This window comes from Cherax quadricarinatus, unplaced genomic scaffold, assembly GCF_038502225.1.
Source record: "Cherax quadricarinatus isolate ZL_2023a unplaced genomic scaffold, ASM3850222v1 Contig12, whole genome shotgun sequence".
In the NCBI taxonomy this organism is placed as follows: Eukaryota; Metazoa; Arthropoda; class Malacostraca; order Decapoda; family Parastacidae; genus Cherax; species Cherax quadricarinatus.
This window is the reverse complement of record NW_027195038.1, coordinates 80,001-102,857: the sequence shown is the minus strand read 5'-3', so window position 1 is coordinate 102,857 and position 22,857 is coordinate 80,001. Positions and strand designations below refer to the sequence as shown.

The 22,857-nt window shown below is 40.6% G+C and overlaps 1 protein-coding gene across 1 annotated transcript in view; it reads right to left on the bottom strand.

The window, feature by feature from the left end:
• LOC128685841 (monocarboxylate transporter 14) overlaps positions 1-22,857 on the bottom strand; it is a 106,322-nt gene that overhangs the window by 5,504 nt on the left and 77,961 nt on the right. Inside the window, exons 11-13 of the mRNA XM_070079739.1 lie at positions 16,184-16,299; positions 10,086-10,209; positions 6,175-6,300 (exon numbers count right to left, since the gene is read on the bottom strand). Of these exons, the coding sequence (XP_069935840.1) occupies positions 6,175-6,300; positions 10,086-10,209; positions 16,184-16,299 (366 nt within the window). The remainder of the gene's footprint in view (positions 1-6,174; positions 6,301-10,085; positions 10,210-16,183; positions 16,300-22,857) is intronic.

Here is a 22,857-nt window from a genome sequence, read left to right as displayed (position 1 = left end):
TTTTACACTTCAAGAACTGGAGGCAACGCTCTCAGCTTGCCGATCATCGGCAGCTGGGCCTGACGACATTCATATTCGTATGTTACAACATTTACATCGGTCAGCCCTTGTAGTCCTCTTACACCTCTTCAATCTTATTTGGGCACAAGGAGTTCTTCCCCAGCTGTGGAAATCTGCCATTGTTCTCCCTTTCCGCAAACCGGGTACTACAGGACATGATGCCTCCCATTATCGTCCCAGCGCTCTTACTAGTGCAGTTTGCAAAGTGATGGAACGTCTCGTAAATCGACGTTTAATGTGGTATTTAGAGACACACAACAGTCTCTCCACTAGTCAATATGGCTTTCGTAAGGGCCGTTCTACCATAGACCCCTTACTAAGCTTGGATACGTATGTTCGTAATGCCTTTGCGAATAATCACTCAGTTATTGCCATATTTTTTGACCTTGAGAAGGCATATGACACAACTTGGAGGTATAATATTTTGACCCAGGCCCACTCCTTAGGCCTCCGAGGCAATCTACCATCCTTCCTTAAGAACTTTTTAACTGACAGACATTTCCGTGTTCGAGTCAATAATGTTCTTTCCCCGGACTTCGTCCAAGCTGAAGGTGTCCCTCAGGGATGTGTTCTAAGCACAACACTTTTTCTCCTTGCTATAAATGATTTGACCTCTGTTCTTCCACCCAATATTTGGTCATCACTCTATGTTGATGACTTCGCTATTGCTTGTGCAGGCGCTGACTGTCATCTCATTGCAGTTTCTCTCCAGCATGCGGTTGACTGTGTTTCCACTTGGGCCACCACGCATGGGTTTAAATTTTCAAGTACCAAAACTCACCAAATTACTTTCACTAGACGCTCTGTCATCTCCGATCATCCTTTGTATCTCTATGGCTCCCGTATCCCCGAACGTGATACAGTCAGGTTTCTAGGCCTTCTCTTTGACCGTAGGTTATCCTGGAAACCTCACATTACCTCTCTGAAGGCAACTTGTCACAGCCGGCTAAACCTTCTTAAAACCCTTGCTCATCTTTCTTGGGGAGCTGATCGTTGAACTCTGCTTCGCCTACATTCAGCCCTCATTTTATCGAAACTCGATTATGGTGACCAGATTTATTCAGCGGCCTCTCCTGCTACTCTCTCTAGCCTTAACCCCATCCATCACCAAGGATTACGTTTGTGCCTTGGTGCTTTTCACTCTTCCCCTGTTGAGAGCCTCTATGTAGAAGCGAATGTTCCATCCTTGTCTGATCGCCGTGATGCCCATTGCCTTCGCTACTATGTACGCTCTCATGATCTCCACAATCCTTCCATTTATAGAATGGTCACCGATATTAGTAGACATTCTTTATTCGTTCGCAGCCCCTGTTTGCTCCGTCCCTTTTCTCTTCGCCTACATTCACTCTTGTCTTCCCTTCAGTTACCACCTTTATATGTTCATGTAGCATCTCACTTTTCCCTACCCCCCTGGGAAGTTCCAGCTGTTCGAGTCTGTTCTTTCTCACTCCCGTGCTCGAAAGCTCAACTGCCTACGGTGGCTTCCCGCTCTCTTTTTCTTGATCATTTCCACTCTCATTCTCATGCCATCGCTGTGTACACAGATGGCTCTAAGTCTTCAGACGGCGTCGGATTCACAGCAGTGTTTCCGGACAGCGTCGTGCGGGGGCATTTACTATCTTCGGCTAGCATTTTTACTGCTGAATTGTATGCCATTTTTGCAGCACTTATTTGTATCGCATCTATGCCTGTGTCATCATTTGTGGTAGTCTCAGACTCCCTTAGTGCTCTACAGGCTGTACGAAAATTTGATACATCTCACCCCCTAGTTCTCCGTATCCAACTTTGGCTACGCCGTATCTCTACGAAGCATAAAGATATTATTTTTTGTTGGGTCCCTGGTCATATCGACGTACAGGGCAATGAACAGGCAGACACTGCTGCACGGTCAGCAGTACATGACCTACCAATTTCCTATAGAGGTGTTCCATTTCTGGACTATTTTGCTGCAATAGCTACCCACCTTCATGCCCGTTGGCAACAACATTGGTCAACTCTGCTTGGTAACAAACTTCATTCTATTAAACCGAGCATAGGTTACTGGCCGTCTTCTTGTCATCAGTGCCGTGGTTGGGAGACCACTCTCTCCCGTCTTCGCATTGGCCACACTCGTCTTACTCATGGGTATCTCATGGAGAGGCACCCTGTTCCTCTCTGTGAGAAGTGTCAGGTTCCAGTATCGGTTAGCCACATTCTGTTAGACTGCCCTCTCTATCAACGAGCACGCAGAATTTACCTCCAATGTCGTCTCCATTCTACTACTCTTTCTTTACCTTCCCTTCTTGCTGATGGACCCTCCTTTAATCCTGACTCTCTCATTGACAACGACTGATTTACTCCACAAACTTTGATGATGATACCTTCCCCACTCCCCTCAGTCCTTTCTACCTCAATCTCTTGCTACCCTCTACCACTTCACTGTCCACTGCCCCACTGTTCTCCGTAACCTAGTAATCGTCCCTCTCCCTTTTGCCACCTGATACCCTCACTTCCTTCCTGCCCTGCAGTGCTGTATAGCCCTTGTGGTTTAGCGCTTCTTTTTTATTATAATAACAATAATATATTCTGAACTGTACTGCTCATGGTTTAATCCACTGGGACACTTAGGAGAGATTTTGATATTCTTCTTTCTAAGAAATGTATGGGAACTGATCCATTAGGACATTTGAGAGAGATTATTTCTCCCTCCCTGGGCATATCCCACCAGGGCAGGGTTACCTAAAAAGAAAAATGAAAGTTTTTCTATTTAAATTCAATAATAAAAATATTATACACAAATATTTGAATTCATAGCCAAACACAATATCCTTAATCCATGTCAGTTTGCTTTAGATCGGGATGAAGTACCAATGATTCAATAATAAAAATGCTCAGCTCGATCTGCTCCTCTCTTGACAATAACAAATACCCAATGGGCATCTTTATCAACCTAAAAACAGTCTTTGTTACAGAAGACCACAACATTCTGCTGCTCAAATTAGAACATTATGGACTCAGAGGACATACACTCTCATAGATGAAAGTTACCTGAGTGACAGACATCAACAAGAGGACATACACTCTCATAAATGAAACTTACCTGAGTGACAGACATCAACAAGTGGACATACACTCTCATAAATGAAAGTTACCTGAGTGACAGACATCAACAAGTGGACATCAATAACTGCTCTTCAGCAACCTGATCAATCATCATACAAGCTCCACAGGGCAGTGTCCTGGACCTTCTGCTATTCCTTATCAGTGACCTTCCTAATACTTCAGAGGTACCTAAATCATTCCTGTTTGTAAATAACACAACTTCTACCATCTCAAACCCAAATGTGACTGCACTTGACAACACACTGTACCTAACAACACAATGTAAATAACAACATAATGTAAATAACAACATTATGTAAATAACAACACAATGTAAATAACAACACACTGCACCTGACATCTAAATTTTGACCTTGGAAAGATATTTATTTGGATCACAACTAAGAATTTCACATACGATGTTGATAAAACCTATATAATGTTTAGGAACAAAGTTACAAATGTTCATTTGAACATAAGTATGAACAATGCACCAAACAAAAAGGGAGGACAAGGGTAAATTTTTGGAAAAACACCTGGACACCAAATTAAAATTCAACACAAAGATCAAAAACACCTCAAAAAAAAAAAAAAAAAAAAGACAGTGGACATTCTCACAAAAATATGATATTATGTCCTCCAATATCACTATTCTGTGCTATTCTTTAATCTTAACTCTACCTCACCTATATTCTTTATGCACGGGGATCAATAATAGCTAATAACTTGAAAACTGTTGGTACTCAGTAAAAATCAACTTTTAAAATAATCACTGATTCAAATTGCAGGCAGCACAGGAGCTGAAAATCAACCCCTGCAACCACAAATTGGTAATTACACTAGCATTATGTAAAAGCTTATACAGGGTGACCCAAAAGTTTAGACACACAGGAAATATTACTAATACATGTACAATGTGTATTCTGTTTTTTCCCTGCAGTTACCGGATTGTGTTCATGTGAATCTTGCAAAGCGTCTTGAACTTTGCATCGCTAGTGGTGAACAACATGTTGAAAATATTATTCATTAAAATTACTGTATAATTATTACAAAATTGCAATTTTGCTTATGTGTCCAGACTTTTGGGTCACCTTGTACAGTGGACCCCCAGTTTACGATCAGCTCCCAATGCGACCAATTATGTAAGTGTATTTATGTAAATGCGTTTGTATGTGTATGTTTGAGGGTCTGAAATGGACAAATCTAATTCACAATATTCCTTATGGGAACAAATTCGGTCAGTACTGGCACCTGAACATACTTCTGGAATGAAATAATATCGTAAACCGGGGGTCCACTGTATTTACTTAACATACAAATTATTCACACTAATTACTGTGCACGCTATGTATACAGGACGCTCAATGCAAACATTAACCCAGAACTTAAACTCTTTATTTTGAGACCTGCAACACAACACACTGCATACTGGCTTTCTTGTTTGCCTAACAATGTTTTATGACATGTAAACTACATTATTTTGTACCACATAAAGTAATAAAAGTGTATTTGTATTTATAAGTATCTATTTGATGTACCATGTTAATGACTCAATCTGTTCAGAAACTTCAAGCAAATATAAGGCCTAAACACATGAAACTTGCTGCTTGGAAATGCAAAAGTTCCCCAACTGTCAACAGCTTAATTGTATGAAACATCTGGGAATCTTAAATGTGGAAATGTTTTGCCAGCCAGTGGCTTCTTCACTCCAATACTTGAATAATTGAAGCACACTTAATAAAAACCCATGAAACAGACCAGGGGGTTGGGGGGCCATTACCTATTCCCCAGAAAATCACTTGAAGTTGACAAATTCTACTATTTTAATGCACATTTCAGGCCACTTCTAAACTGACCAAAACTCTATTCCACTAGTATATCTTCCTTTCTATATACTGACACCCAATACAACCACAAGACCACAAAAAATACCTCAAATTTGCTATTTTAACCAAAATGCAGAGTTAACATGTTCCCATCATGCACTGCACAAGGCAGAATATTTTTATGGTGTCCACACTTACCACACAGACACACACACTCATATCTAGGTCATAATTTGCCACTCATGGTAAATCTGAAGACGCTGTGAATTATTCGTTGTGTTACATCACAGACTCTGATGGGTATGACCTACTAGGATGTTATGGACAGCTTAGCTGTATAGCCCTTGTGGCTTAGCACTTCTTTTTGATTATAATAATAATAATATGGACAGCTTAGGACTTAACCCAGTTATGATCATCCATAACATCAGCTATAACAATAATGTACAGTGGACCCTCGAATTTAGAACTTATTTTGTTCCAGACAGCTGTTCAAGTACTGTTACCGAATGAATTTCTTCTATTCAGGAACAATGTACATTAGATTAATCTGTTTCAGACCCCCAGAAATACACTTGCAAAAGCACTTACAAAAATACACTTACATAATTGGTCATGTTGGGAGCGGTTCTAAACTTGAGGGTCCACTGTAATTTCTAAACTATACATCCTTTATATATTAATCAGAAGGAAAATGTAAATTTATAGAATTAATAATACTATTGACATAAGTTTAAAGAAAAAATAAATTTAATGCATTGAGAGATCCATTACCGGCCAGGTGGAAGACTGCATCCTCGGAGAGGAGTGTGTCATTATTTAGCACTTTCGGCAATAAAAAAACAACAGAAAAAATAGGTAAAACTAACAAACAATGAAAGTGACTAACCTGAATGATTCAGTGCTGATATTATCACAGCAAGTTAAAATAACCTGCATCACCTTTATTGTGGCATATTTCATTAAGTTTTTTCTTGTAATAATGTTGGTAGAATTACCGACAACATGTTAGGAAAAAGAACACATGTGTAACTAATGCGACATTTTATCATGGCACTGTTTTGCTCTCCAAGAGCTTTGTCAAGCTGTAACAGCTTGACAATGTTCCTGGAGACCGAAACATTACTACAATAAAATGCCACAATAGTTGCATTTGTGCCCTCTTAGATGAGCTTTTTGTAAATATTAAAATGCTGGGCTTATTTACCTGCAACTGGACTTCCAAAGATGCCAGCAATACCTTGAAACAGCAGGAGGAGACCAAAGGCATTTGTCAGTTTCTCCAGACCAAGAAGCTCCACCAGCAGGATGGAACGCAACGAAGCAAATGCAGCTGCAAAATCGTAAGTCATACTCTAACTTCAGTCATTAAACATGACTTCTAACAAATAATGGAATGGGTTGGATTTAAACCCATGACTCACAAAATTGTAATGACATTTGTTGTGAGTTCTTTCCCCACCCATACTGTGGGTTGGTTAAACCCATGGCAAGTGACTGCTTTACAATACCCTTGCCAAGGGTTCAAACCCCAACTGTTCCCGTGTTTGCTGTTTGCAATCATATTACAGCCTCTCCTCACTTAGCAACGTACTCGTTTACTGATGACTTGGACTTACGAAGGGGTCTCTGACCAGTATACATACCTAAATAATGTATATTAGAGCTCATTTCCTCTATGTTGTTTATTATAATACATATACAGTACACTACTGTATAAACATTTAAAAATAAACTAAAAATGTTATGAATGGTGCCAGGCTGACATTAAAACACTATGAAAGATGGTTGATACAAACCCACTACCATTATAGTATGCTCCTTGCTTAGTGACGAATTCGTTTACCAATGTGGTCTTAGGAATGGAACTCCATCATTAAGTGAGAAGAGACCATTATGATTTCATGAGTCATGACTTATAACTTTTTATCATCCTATAGTACTGTATGCTTTATCACTGGAAATTTCACTCCACTTCACATCTACCATTATGTCTAAATATTGATGAGTCATGTGAACTACAGGAGGCCTCGTTTGTACAGCCCTTAGGTTTCCAACCTCGTACGGTAAATGAAAATCACTGTCAGCTGGAAAAGAGCATTTTTTCGTTATCAAATGCATCTAAAATGGGAAGTACAATGCCTGCACTTTAAAGGAGGGGTTTGGGATATTGGCATTTTGGAGGGACTTTTAAACTGGCATATCTGAGCGCCTCTGCAAAGACAGTGATTATGTATGAGTGAAGTGAAAGTGTTGAATGATGATGAAAGTATTTTCATTCTTTTTAAGGATTTTCTTTCTTTTTGGGTCACCCTGCCTCGGTGGGAGACGGCCAAAAAGCAAAAAAAAAAAAAAAAAAAAAAAAAATTACTTACCTTAAGGTATGGCACCAGTCACCCTTCTCTTACACAAATGTTGTACAAAAATGATGGAAAAGTGGTAAAAGCACTAAACATAATGAACAGTGTTTGTGTATATTTCGCCTGCTCTTGCGAATTCCTTGCATTGTTAATATCTCTAGTAAGGCTGATGCATGCAGGGGATGAGATGAAAAGCTGTAAGCCTTCTCTCTGAAAGCTGGCTGCCTTGGATCAAAGTCTAGCATAAGCTGGACTCCAAGGTATCGTCCAGTGTGGGTAGATTGGTAAAGCACTGCGTACCTTGTTCGAAGGTTCGTAGGTTCGAGTCTCCTTCAGCCAGAGATCAGTGTTTGTGTATATTTCGCCTGCTCTTGCGAATTCTTTGTATGTATGTATGTATGTATGTATGTGTGTGTGTGTGTGTATATATATATATACACAGTGGACCCCCGCATAACGATATTAATCCGTTTCTGAGAGCTCATTGTTATGCGAAATTATCGTTATGCGAATGAATTTTCCCCATAAGAAATAATGGAAATCAAATTAATCTGTGCAAGACACCCAAAAGTATGAAAATTTTTTTTTTACCACATGAAATATACATTTTCCTACACACAAAGAGAAGGATACATGCACAATAGTAGAGTAGTACATGCACAATATATATTGTGCATGTACTACTCTACTAAATGAAGAATAAATGACACTTACCTTTATTGAAGATGCAGCAATGACTGATGAGACACTGTGTCCTGGGAGTGCCTTTTCCTCCTGAGTACTGTAGGTCCTGTTTGGCATTTTCTTCCAGAACATGCCTTATCACACTGTGTATGCCACTACGATTCTTAAATCTCTCAAATCAACCTTTGCTGGCTTTAAATTCACCAATATGAGCACTAGTTCCAGGCATTTTTCCCTGTTCACCTGGGTGTTAGTCGACTGGTGTGGGTTGCATCCTGGGAGACAAGATTAAGGACCCCAATGGAAATAAGTTAGACAGTCTTCGATGACACTGACTTTTTTGGGTTATCCTGGGTGGCTAACCCTCTGGGGTTAATTGTTTCTTGGTATTCTCAATAAGCCACACCAACAACGGTGCTACAGCAGCAGCAGCTGACAGTGCTACAGCAGCAACAGACGGTGCTACAGCAGCAGCAGACGGTACTACAGCAGCAGCAGCAGCTGACGGTGGTATGGCAGCAGCAGCAGCTGACGGTGCTACAGCAGCAGCAGCAGCTGACAGTGCTACAGCAGCAGCAGCTGACAGTGCTACAGCAGCAGTTGACAGTGCTACAGCAGCAGCAGCTGACGGTGGTACAGCAGCAGCAGCTGACGGTGCTACAGCAGCAGCAGCAGCTGACAGTGCTACAGCAGCAGCAGCTGACAGTGCTACAGCAGCAGCAGACGGTGCTACAGCAGCAGCAGACGGTACTACAGCAGCAGCAGCAGCTGACAGTGGTACAGCAGCAGCAGCTGGCAGTGGTACAGCAGCTGACGGTGCTACAGCAGCAGCAGCAGCTGACAGTGCTACAGCAGCAGCAGCAGCTGACAGTGCTACAGCAGCAGCAGCAGCTGACAGTGCTACAACAGCAGCAGCAGCAGCAGCAGCAGCTGACAGTGCTACAGCAGCAGCTGACGGTGCTACAGCAGCAGCAGATGGTGCTACAACAGCAGCAAATGGTACTACAGCAGCAGCAGCAGCTGATGGTGGTACAGCAGCAGCTGATGGTGGTACAGCAGCAGCAGCAGCTGACAGTGCTACAGCAGCAGCAGCATCAGCAGTTGACCATGGTACCACAGTATTTCGATAATATTTCTCACCCTTTTTACCACAGGGTTGGCACTAGAAGCTTTCTTGGGGCCCAAGGTCACTTATTTTGCAGATAAAATCACTAAAAACGCTGTAATAATATGAAATGCTCCGATTGTATGCTTGGATGTTACCGCGGAGGCTGGCTTGTAAACATTGCCACCGGCGGAACATGTGAGGCTGGCTCAGGCCTCACATAGACGCGTCTCGGACGAATAGCGTTGAGCGAGTTTTTTAGCGCTATGCGAGGCAAAATTTTAGTGATAAAATGTATCGCTATGCGGATTTAACGTTATGTGATGCCAACGGTATGCGGGAGTCCACTGTATGTATATGTATATATATATATATATTATATATTATATATATATACAGTATATTATATATTATATATATATATATATATATACACACACACACACACACACACACACACACACACACACACACACACACACACACACACACACACTCACACTCTCTCTCTCACTCACTGTGATATATACTAGTATATTATTAAGAAAAATGTCGCATTCACATTCTCTTTCATGGCTAGACAGGTGCTCCCTAACATTATAATCAGCAGAATAATAAAGACAATAATTTTGTGATCAATTGCATAAAGCTTATATATAAATAAATAAATCCCATCCTTTATTTCAGTTAAAGGTTAGTCGTCACATTTTGCAACTCTTTATTAACAAAAATAAAGCAAAAATTCTTTAAAAGACATAAATATAGTAAACTCTTAATATAGTGGACCTCTGTATAATGGACTCTGGAACAAAATCCATTAGTCAATAGATTCAGGAACAATGGACAAAGTCCACTGGGTACAGAAACCTCTTATCTATGTCCACCACAACTGCTGTTACCAGCCACCCGATCCCCATTAGTGCTTTATACCCAGGGTTTACCACAATATAACATTGTTGTGATACTTACCTACAGAGAGACCAAAGGCAACAGAATAAGCCATTAGAAGGGACTCGTCGGACACCAATGGCAGCAGCACAGTCGCTCCTCCGCCCAAAATCAAAGAGAAGTTATTCACCCAGAGAGCATCAACCTGAAAATATATTTTGCTAATCAGTACTGTATATTGTGTTAAATAATAACAATACATCATTCTCTTTTATGTTACATTACAGCACCTCCTCACTTAGCAACATACTTGTTTACTGATGCCTCGGACTTACGATAGGCTCTCTGACCAGCATTCATACCTAAATAATGTATATTAGAGCTGATTTCCTCTATTCTGTTTATTTCAATATACAGCACACTACTGTATAAACATTTAAAAATATACTAGATATGTTACAATTGGTGCAAAGGTGACATTAAAACAATATCAAAGATGGTTGACACAAACTTACTACCATTATAGTATGCTCCTCACTTAGCGATGAATTCATTCATTTAACGACATGCATAGGAAAGGAACTCCGTCGTGAAGTGAGGAGAGGCTGTATTAACTCATCCATGGAAACAAGCAGTTTTAAAAGCAAAGAACATACTGTGGCCATCTGGGATTTGAACCCAAGTCATCTAAGTGGCCTCCTGGAAAGCTAGCTAAACTCTTGATGCTCCAAATCACTAAGTTACCTAGTCATTAAAAGATGTTAGGACACCTGTTGTCTATGCTCACCCATCAGTAAAATGGGTACCTGTGTGTTAGTAAACTGGTGTGAGTCCCATCCTGGGACAAACCTAACCTAATTTGCCTGAAATGATCTGCATAACAAGGGACTTTCTATATTGCAGTATGTCATTGATGTCAGCTATGCCTGTATACCTTATACGTACATGTACTTATAGAAATCAAGATATTATTATTATTCTTATTACAACTGTGCAACATCCTCCACCTCCCAACACGAGCCTTCAGCTCCTGCCTCCACACCTCAGTCTTCTCCTCCACTGCAAGCAGTCTACCAGTCTTCACCTCCTGGTCCCCCACCCCTACATCAAAATCCCCTCACCCCAATTGCTCTAACCCCTCCCATGTTTACCCTAGCCCCCTCACTCCTCAGCCACACTGGAGTACTGACACTGTCACCCACACTGGACTACTGGCACTGTCACCCACACTGGACTATTGACACTGTCATCCACACTGGGCTACTGACACTGTCACCCACACTGGACTATTGACACTGTCATCCACACTGGGCTACTGACACTGTCACCCACACTGTACTACTGGCACTGTCACCCACACTGGAGTACTGACACTGTCACTCACACTGGGCTACTGACACTGTCACCCACACTGAACTATTGACACTGTCATCCACACTGGGCTACTGACACTGTCACCCACACTGGAGTACTGACACTGTTACTCACACTGGGCTACTGACACTGTCACCCACACTGGACTATTGACACTGTCATCCACACTGGGCTACTGACACTGTCACCCACACTGGACTATTGACACTGTCATCCACACTGGGCTACTGACACTGTCACCCACACTGGACTATTGACACTGTCACTCACACTGGGCTACTGACACTGTCACCCACACTGGACTACTGACACTGTCACCCACACTGGACTACTGACACTGTCACCCACACTGGACTATTGACACTGTCACCCACACTGGACTACTGGCACTGTCACCCACACTGGACTACTGACACTGTCACCCACACTGGACTATTGACACTGTCACCCACACTGGACTACTGACACTGTCACCCACACTGGACTATTGACACTGTCACTCACACTGGACTACTGGCACTGTCACCCACACTGGACTACTGGCACTGTCACCCACACTGGACTACTGGCACTGTCACTCATACTGGACTATTGACACTGTCACTCACACTGGACTACTGACACTGTCACCCACACTGGACTACTGACACTGTCACCCACACTGGACTATTGACACTGTCACCCACACTGGGCTACTGGCACTGTCACCCACACTGGACTATTGACACTGTCACCCATACTGGACTACTGACACTGTCACTCACACTGGACTATTGACAGTGTCACTCACACTGGACTATTGACACTGTCACCCACACTGGACTATTGACACTGTCACCCACACTGGACTACTGACACTGTCACTCACACTGGACTACTGACACTGTCACCCACACTGGACTACGGACACTGTCACCCACACTGGACTATTGACACTGTCACTCACACTGGGCTACTGGCACTGTCACCCACACTGGACTACTGACACTGTCACCCACACTGGACTACTGACACTGTCACCCACACTGGACTACTGACACTGTCACCCACACTGGACTACTGACACTGTCACCCACACTGGACTACGGACACTGTCACCCACACTGGACTATTGACACTGTCACTCACACTGGGCTACTGGCACTGTCACCCACACTGGACTACTGACACTGTCACCCACACTGGACTACTGACACTGTCACTCACACTGGACTACTGACACTGTCACTCACACTGGACTACTGACACTGTCACTCACACTGGACTACTGACACTGTCACTCACACTGGACTACTGACACTGTCACCCACACTGGACTACTGACACTGTCACTCACACTGGACTACTGACACTGTCACTCACACTGGACTACTGACACTGTCACTCACACTGGACTGCCTGTATACCTTATATGTAATGTACTTATACAAATGAAGATATTATTATTATCACTGTGCAACATCCTCCACCTCCCAACACCAGCCTTCAGCTCCTGCCTCCACACCTCAATTTTCTCCATTGCTAGCAGTCTACCAGTCATCACCTCCTGGTCCCCCACCCCGACATCTAAATCCTCTCACCTCAGCTGCTCTAATCCCTCCCATGTTTACCCTAGCCCCCTCACTCCATCCACTTTAACCTCTCCTTTCTAATTCCCATACAGTTCAACGAGAGATACAACTAAACAAAAGGGCACCTCCGACTCCTAACAGAGACATGGCTGCCAGACTTTTCAAACACGTCAGTACATCAACGTACAATTAAATTATCACTGTCTTTTACAATTCCGAGACTTAAAAAAAATTTGGGTGGCTTTCTTGGGGGTGTAAGGACTGTAACTAATTCTCCCATGTGTTTTTCACTCAATTTTACATGATTTTTTTATTACACACCACTTTCAGGACCATGACTGCTGTGCTAACCTACACTCAACTGCAGTTAGAATGATAACAAATTCTCACTACAGGCAGCACACTCCACCAATATTCAAAACACTCAACCTACTCACCATACAAAACATCCATACTTATTATTGCACTTATTACATACATAGAACACTTAACTCTGATATTAACCCTCCCCTCAAACATCTCCTTGCCAACCTCAACAGAACACATGACCATAATACAAGGCACAGATCACTCTTTGATGTTCCTCGTGTCCATCTCACGCTATGCAAAAACTCAATGCACATAAAAGGCCCTAAAATCTGGAATTCATTACCTGTAAATATAAAAGAAACACTACCTGTTTATAAATTTAAGTCTCTTCTCAAAGTTCACTTACTCACTCAAAACCAAATAAATACTGAATAACTGAACCATATAAATTGTATATCCTAAATGTTAATCACAATTATATCACACAAATGTTAAACCTAACTTTATTATTTTTTTTTAAATACACTACCTAACAGAATACTCCATTCTACTGAATGAACAGCAATGCATGCAACCATAGGACCTGTCTTTGTAATACTCATTTGTATTTTATAGTTATCTGTTTACAATAATGTCTTATCACTGATTTCATCATTGCTTAGTTAATCTTAAGTTAATTTTAAGCCAGCCCGTAATGCTATGCATATAAGTGGCTTTGGCATGCTGCTCTTACCTGTATTTTTTGTACCTCTGTTTGTATGCTAAAATTTCTAAATAAATAAATAAATAAATAATCCTCTGAGGGTCCATCCCAGAGTTCTACTGCTTTGAAGCCAGGGTCCAAGCCATAGTACTATGGCTTGGACCCTGGGCCTATATATGAGAGAATGCATCTATGTGGTAAGTGTGCACTATATAAAACAAATCCTGCAGCATGCAGTGCATGATGAGAAGAAAACTGCGACTGTTTTATTACCTTCAGAAAAATATTCTCTACCATTTCGTAAAACAATTTTTCTTTTTAATTCTTGGACCCTGTGCGGAATTTTCAGATTGGGAGTTGGGGACCCTCAAAGGGTTAAAATATCAGACTACCACTACCATTATAGTTTGCTCCTTGCTTAGCGACAAATTCGTTTACTGATGTAGTCTTAGGAACGGAACTCCGTCATTAAGTGAGGAGAGGTTGTATTGTTTACTGTATTCTTACAATAAAGTAAGCTACAGAAAAGAAAATGTTATTCATGAAATCATAAGGAAGAGAAAATTCATTTACAGTACTGTACTGTTTTTATCAATACCATAAGTTCACGTCGTCTGTTTACCACAGGGGAAACCTCAAAGTTGCCATGTCAGCATAGTTGCTGATCCCCTGTATATGTATATGTTATCTGAGTATCATAGTGCCATCCATATGTTTTACATAGTTGACCCCTTGCTAGGCTCAGTGACTAGCTTGTGTGATGTCACGTGATGCCGCATGAGAGCGCTGTGCTCCCGGCCTCGTCCTCACTCCAACCATAGGTCTATGAACAGGCAACACAGGCATGCTGGGCCTCTTCCTCTAATATAAATGTTACCATCCAACAAGTGTGTTTAACTCCAACCATCACATCTCCGTGAACCCTCCCAACAGCCACACGGAAACCTCAAAGTCATCACACAAACCTCAATGTCATTACGAATAAACCTCAAAGTTATCACACAGAAACCTCAAAGTTATCACACAGAAACCTCAAAGTTATCACACAGAAACCTCAAAGTTATCACACAGAAACTTCAAAGTTATCACACAGAAACCTCAAAGTTATCACACAGAAACTTCAAAGTTATCACACAGAAACCTCAAAGTTATCACAAGTTATTATCACACAGAAACTTCAAAGTTATCACACAGAAACTTTATCACACAGTTATTATCACACAGAAACTTCAAAGTTATCACACAGAAACTCAAAGTTATCAAAGTTATCACACAGAAACCTCAAAGTTATCACACAGAAACCTCAAAGTTATCACACAGAAACCTCAAAGTTATCACACAGAAACCTCAAAGTTATCATACAGAAACCTCAAAGTTATCATACAGAAACCTCAAAGTTATCATACAGAAACCTCAAAGTTATCACACAGAAACTTCAAAGTTATCACACAGAAACCTCAAAGTTATCACACAGAAACTTCAAAGTTATCACACAGAAACTTCAAAGTTATCACACAGAAACTTCAAAGTTATCACACAGAAACTTCAAAGTTATCACACAGAAACTTCAAAGTTATCACACAGAAACCTCAAAGTTATCACACAGAAACTTCAAAGTTATCACACAGAAACCTCAAAGTTATCACACAGAAACTTCAAAGTTATCACACAGAAACCTCAAAGTTATCACACAAACTTCAAAGTTATCACACAGAAACCTCAAAGTTATCACACAGAAACTTCAAAGTTATCACACAGAAACTTCAAAGTTATCACACAGAAACCTCAAAGTTATCACACAGAAACTTCAAAGTTATCACACAGAAACTTCAAAGTTATCACACAGAAACTTCAAAGTTATCACACAGAAACTTCAAAGTTATCACACAGAAACTTCAAAGTTATCACACAGAAACTTCAAAGTTATCACACAGAAACCTCAAAGTTATCACACAGAAACCTCAAAGTTATCACACAGAAACTTCAAAGTTATCACACAGAAACTTCAAAGTTATCACACAGAAACCTCAAAGTTATCACACAGAAACCTCAAAGTTATCACACAGAAACTTCAAAGTTATCACACAGAAACCTAGAGGGAAGAATAAATTTGAAAAAAAAAAAAAACACTTGTTATCCCCTTTCAGGGATACTTACTATTTAAAAGAACGATTTTGTATTTATTTAGCTAAGACGCAAGGAGGAGGAGGAGTGGGACCTACCTTAGGGTGGTCAGAGACCCAACCACATACTATTCTACCGATGGTGTTGGTGATGCCGATGGTGGACACCATTGTTGCAATTGATCCTTTACTCACGTCTTGTTGTGCTGCATACCCTGCCAACACAAATTACATAAAAAATGATTGATGCCACAGTCACACTGCAAGAATGATGTTTGGCCATTGTAAATAAACATATAATAATAGTTTAGTGTATATATGTATTATGATGGCTTACTGGCCATATAATGATAATTTACTGGTCATATAATGATAGTTTACTGGCCATATAATGACAGTTTACTGGCCACATAATGACAGTTTACTGGTCATATAATGATAGTTTACTGGCCATATAATGACAGTTTACTGGCCACATAATGACAGTTTACTGGTCATATAATGATGGTTTACTGGCCATATAATGATAGTTTACTAATTATATAGTAATTATGATTGACATTTTTGGAATTTGTTGTAAAACAGTTTGTTATAACATCACAAACATCAACTTTCTTGTAAAATAGTGTTGCACACTTGCCCTTTTACCTTACAAATTAATGAATCATCCAGTAGTTAAGTTACTTTATAAGTATCTATTAATTTTTGTATTAATTTTTCCTTATTAGCATTGCACCTTCAACTTTCTCTACTGAATGACAATGGATTTTTTTTGACATAAGAATCCATGTGGCAGAATTCAACTAAATTTTTCTGGCTTGAAATGCATTATATTACAGTAGACTGTCGATTAAAATGGTTTCCTTTAAAACATTAGCTCCATTACACTATTGTCAAATTGCGGCATATTTTCATTTCACACTTTGTAAAATTCAATTTAAATGGTTCTGCTTCTTGGTAAGGAAAAAATTTCAGCGCCGCAAGCTGGATGGCAGGGATCTTTCCCTCTGTGTAGTGAACGCTAGGCAGTCTGCCTGTGGGTCAAGTCATTGTCTTTTACAGGGGAGAAACTACCACCTTAACTGATGGTCTACCCTACATGTATACGTATAATTAGTGGGTTTATTTTGTGTTTGCTATTGTACTGGCTCATGTAACTACATTACTGGTATGACTTAGAGAAATAAATCATTATCATTGTCAAGTACCATGATATACTTTTAATCTACTATCAGCTATATTTATTTTTCTATGTTCATTAGAATTACTTTAATTCTATGTAGATTCTTAATTTTTTCAATGAACCAGCAATCTCCCACCGAGGCAGGGTGACCTATAAAAATAAAAATTATTTTTTTTTTCAATGACCAGGCCATATCCCACCTAGGCAAGGTGACCTAAAAAGAAAAACTAAAGTTTCTCTTTTTATATTTAGTAATTTATAAAGGAGAAGGGGTTACTAGCTCCATTGTTCCCAGCATTTTAGTTGCCTCTTACAACACGCATGGCTTACAAAGGAAGGATTCTTTTCCACTTCCCCAAGAAGAACATCCTTAACCGCTTGAGGGTTTATGCCATTGTTCTACAGGTTTAAAGCCAGGGTTAGTGCTGTAGTAGTATGTGATGAGCTCAGCTCACTCAGATAAGCTGTGAGCAGTAAATTTGGGCCAAGATATGAGAGAATGGGTCTATGTGGTAAGCATGACCCATATAAAACAAATCCTGCAGCATGCAGCGCATGAAGAAGAGTGACTGTGTTTTTGGTTTAAAACAGCGACTTTGTGATATACAGTGGACCCCCCGTTAACGATATTTTTTCATTCCAGAAGTATGTTCAGGTGCCAGTACTGACTGAATTTGTTCCCATAAGGAATATTGTGAAGTAGATTAGTCCATTTCAGACCCCCAAACATACACGTACAAATGCACTTACATAAATACACTTACATAATTGGTTGCATTGGGAGGTGATCGTTAAGCGGGGGTCCACTGTATTTTCGTATGGCTTTTATGGTTGTATTCATGGTTTCTTGGTCTCATTTGATAAAATGGAAGATATATTACAGCAATAGAGATGATTTTGATTGGTTTTTATGAATGAAAATAGCTTGAAATTGAGGTCAAACTAGCAGAAATGTTCGAGTTTTGCCGATGTGGATAGGGTGGACAGGGGGGCAATGTGGCAGATGATGCAAATGTATGGACTAGGAGGTAGGTTATTGAAACCAGTTAAGAGTCTTTATGAGGATAGTGAGGCTCAGGTTAGAGTATGTAGGCGACAGGGAGATTATTTCCCAGTAAAAGTAGGCATTAGACAGGGATGTGTGATGCTATCATGTTTGTTCAATATATTTATAGATGGAGCTGCAAGAGATGTAAATGCTCGGGTATTGGCAAGAGGTGTGGGGTCATAAGATAAAGAATCTAACACAAAGTGGGAGATGTCACAGTTGTTTTTTGCTGATGACACTGTGCTTTTGGGAGATTCTGAAGAGAAGTTGTAGAGGTTGGTTGACGAGTTTGGTAGGGTGTGTAAAAGAAGGAAATTAAAAGTGAATATAGGAAAGAGTAAGGTGATGAAGATAACAGAAAAATTAGGTAACAGAAGATTAGATATCAGATTGGAGGGAGAGAGTATGGAGGAGGCGAATGTATTCAGATGTTTAGGAGTGGATGTGTCAGCAGATGGTTCTATGAAAGGTGAGATGAGTCAGAATTGACGAGAGGAAAAAGGCGAGTGGTGCACTGACGAATCTGTGGAGACAAAGAACATTATTCATGAAAACAAGGAGGGGAAAGTATGAGAGTAGAGTTATACCAACGCTCTTGTATAGGTGTGAGGCATGGGTGGTGAATGTTGCAACAAGGAGAAGGCTGGAGGCAGTGTAGATGTCATGTCTGCAGGCAATGTGTTGTGTGAATGTACAGAGAATCCGTAGTCTGGAGATTAGGTGCCGGATTACCAAAACTATTATCCAGAGGGTGGAGGAGGGGTTACTGAGATGGTTTGGACATGTAGAGAGGATGTAATGAAACAGAATGACTTCAAGAGTGTATAAATCTGTAGTGGAGGGAAGGTGGGGGTAGGGGTCATCCTAGGAAAGGTTGGAGGGAGGGGGTAAAGGAGGTTTTGTGTGCGAGGGGCTTGAACTTCCAGCAAGCATGCATGAGCATGTTAGATAGAAGCAAATGGAGACAAATGGTTTTTAGGACTTGTCATGCTGTTGGAGTGTGAGCAAGGAAACATTTATGAAGGGATTCAGGGAAACCAGCAGGCCGAGCTTGATTCCTGGAGATGGGAAGTACAGTGTCTGCACTCTGAAGGAGGGGTGTTAATGTTGCAGTTTTATAACTGTATTGTAAGTGCACCTCTGGCAAGACAATGATGGAGTGAATGATGATGAAAGTTTTTCTTTTTCAGGCCACCCTGCCTTTGTGGGAATTGGCTGATGTGTTAATAAAAAAAAATACCTATGATAAAATTTGATAAATTATGCAAAATGGGAAGCATTTTATGGCTTTCCTTAGACTCTGAAGAACTGCCAGCATCACTACTCTTGCACTTTGGGGCCATCATTAAGCAAAATTAAGGGTCATTTTTGGACCATGGGTAACTGAAACTGCGGAAACCAAATCAATGGATATGAGGGTTCTACTGTATATACTATTTGTTCAACGTGATAGTAATTTTCTGACAAGTCTAAACAGCCCTTCAGAAGCTAATGCTAAAAGACAAAACATAAAACACTTATTACTGTGTCCCCTATATAAACAGAACATTAAACGTCAATATCAACCCTCCACTCAGACTTCTCCTAGACAGCTTCAACAGAACACACAGGCATAACACGAGGAACAACACACTTCTGGACATCCCTCGTGTCCGTCTCGCACTTTGCAAAAATGCAATGCACATAAAGGGTTCGAAGATCTGGAACTCCTTGCCCAAAACAGCAAGAGGTCCCCTGCCCACAAATCAATTTAGGACTATACTCAAAAATCATTTAAACTCTCAGTAACAACCATACCCACACTATGCTCAACTCTAACCAAATTTAAATCAATTCCCCCAAATATTTTATTATCCCTTAACTCTTAAGCCATTATTACAAACTTAAAAATATATGTTTGTATCATTAACTGTACAACCTCATATTAATAATAAAGTAAACAAACTTAATTACAAACTTAAAAATGCATGTTTGTATCATAAATTGTACTATCTCATATTAATAATAGAGTAAAATACTGAATACAGTGGACCCCCGCTTTACGATCACCTCCCAATGCGACCAATTATGTAAGTGTATTTATGTAAGTGCGTTTGTACGTGTATGTTTGGGGGTCTGAAATGGACTAATCTAATTCACAATATTCCTTATGGGAACAAATTCGGTCAGTACTGGCACCTGAACATACTTCTGGAATGAAAAAAATATCGTAAACCGGGGGTCCACTGTACTTGTAATCTACCACTCTTCACATGTCTAGACTTAAGTAGTCTTTAAGTACAGTGGAACCTCAAGTTTTGAACGTATCACTTATTGAACTCTTCAAAAATCGAACGCTTTTTTCGAACCAACTTTGTCCCTATTATCGAACTTGCCCCTATTTTTGGATCACCAGGTACCTGACCTGTCCGGCAGCTCACTCTGTCTGCATCTCCGCACAGGCACCATGAGCCAGTCTGGTTTTGTTGATGCTTGATTGAACACTAACCTGCGCTCTCATTCAAACATTTTATGATTATTTCATTGTGTTTAGTGCTTGTGGAACTGTGAAATAAGCTATCATGGGCCCAAAGAAACTTGCTAGTGGTACCTGTGGTAAAGAAAGTGAGAAATCAGGAAGCTGATGTTGCAAAAGGTGTTGTTATTATTATTATAATCATGGGGGAGTGCTAAACCTGTAGGATTATACAGTGCATGTGGGGGGGATGGGAGGCATTCAGGCTCAATTCAGGGAACTGGAGCACAGATCCAATTCCCTAGATCAAGAGCCCCTCACCAGCATCAAGGAACCTCCCTTGAGGAGGCAAAAGGTGTTAATATGCTAACCAAAAAAAGACCACAGACAATCGATCAGGTTGAGTTGTTGTTGCTGGTGTGGATCAAGGATAAAGAGATGGCAGGTGATAGTGTTTCAGAGACGATTATTTGCAAAAAGGCAAGGAAGTTGCATGCCGATCTGGTACAGAAAACTCCTGGAACCAGTGCTGATAGTGAATTTAAGGCCAGAAGAGGCTGGTTTGACAGATTTAAGAAGTGTAGTCCTAGTGGCATTAAAAGACAGAGAAGGGAAGTAACCCCAGAGAGGGCTTTGATACCTGAAGTCCTTATGGAGGGTTATTCTCCTTCCAAACACTAACCCCAACTCTCTCTCTCCTCCTTCCTATCTTCCAGATGCCATCACCAATCTTCAATAAAGGTAAGTAAAAATGTTATTTTATATGTTTTCTTTCTTTCAACACACCGGCCATATCCCACCAAGGCGGGGTGGCCCAAAAAGAAAAACGAAAGTTTCTCTTTTAAATTTAGTAACTTATACGGGAGAAGGGATTACTAGCCCCTTGCTCCCGACATTTTAGTTGCCTCATACAACACACATGGCTTATGGAGGAAGAATTCTGTTCCACTTTCCCATGGAGAATTTTATATGTTTATTTACATTTATTAATACATAGTTGAACACTATATTTGTTATGTGTATGTAAAACTATAACTAATCTCTAGAAAATGTATTTTTTTTGTGAATATTTTTTGGTTTCTGGAACGGATTAATTGTATTTCCATTATTTCTTATGGGAAATATTGCTTTGCTTTTCAGATTTTTCAAATTTAGAACTAGCTCCTGGAATGGATTAAGTTTGATATTTGAGGTTCCACTGTATTAGCTTAAGTCTGCCCGAAATGCCTTGGCATGATGGTGGCTTTCTTTGTACCTGGAGTTTACCTGGAGAGGGTTTCGGGGGTCAAAGCCCCTGTGGCCCGGTCTGAGACCAGGCCTCATGGTGGGACAGGGTCTGATCAACCAGGCTGTTACTGCTGGCCGCACGCAAGCTGACGTACGAACCACAGCCCGGTTGGTCAGGTACTGAATTTAGGTGCCTGTCCAGTGCCTTCTTGAAGACAGCCAAGGGTCTATTGGTAATCCTCCTTATGTATGCTGGGAGGCAATAGAACAGTTTTGCTTTCATATGGAGTGATTTTCGTATGTAGGTTTGGTACCAATCCCTCCAGGACCTTCCAAGTGTATATTATCTTGTATCTCTCTCGCCTGCATTCGAGGGAATACAGATCAAGGACCTTTAACCGTTCTCAGTAGTTTAGGTGCCTTATCGCACTTATGTGTGCTGTGAAAGATCTTTGTACACTCTCCAGGTCTGCAATGTGGCCAGCCTTGAAGGGGGCCATCAGTGTACGGCAGTATTCCAGCCTAGAGAGCACAAGTGATTTGAAAAGAATCATCATGGGCTTGGCATTCCTAGTTTTGAAGGTTCTCATTATCCATCCTATCATTTTCCTAGTGGATGAGGTAGATACATTGTTGTGGTCTTTGAAGGTGAGATCCTCTGACATTATCACTCCCAGGTCCTTCACATTACTTTTCTGCTCTATTGTATGGTTAGAATTTGTGGTTTACCCTGACACATTTTTAATTTCAAGTTTTCCATATCATTGAACTTCACATTGTTTTGAGTGGCCCATTTGAAGATTTGGTTGATGTCCACTTGGAGTCTCGCAGTGTCTTCGATGGAGGTCACTGCCATGGTG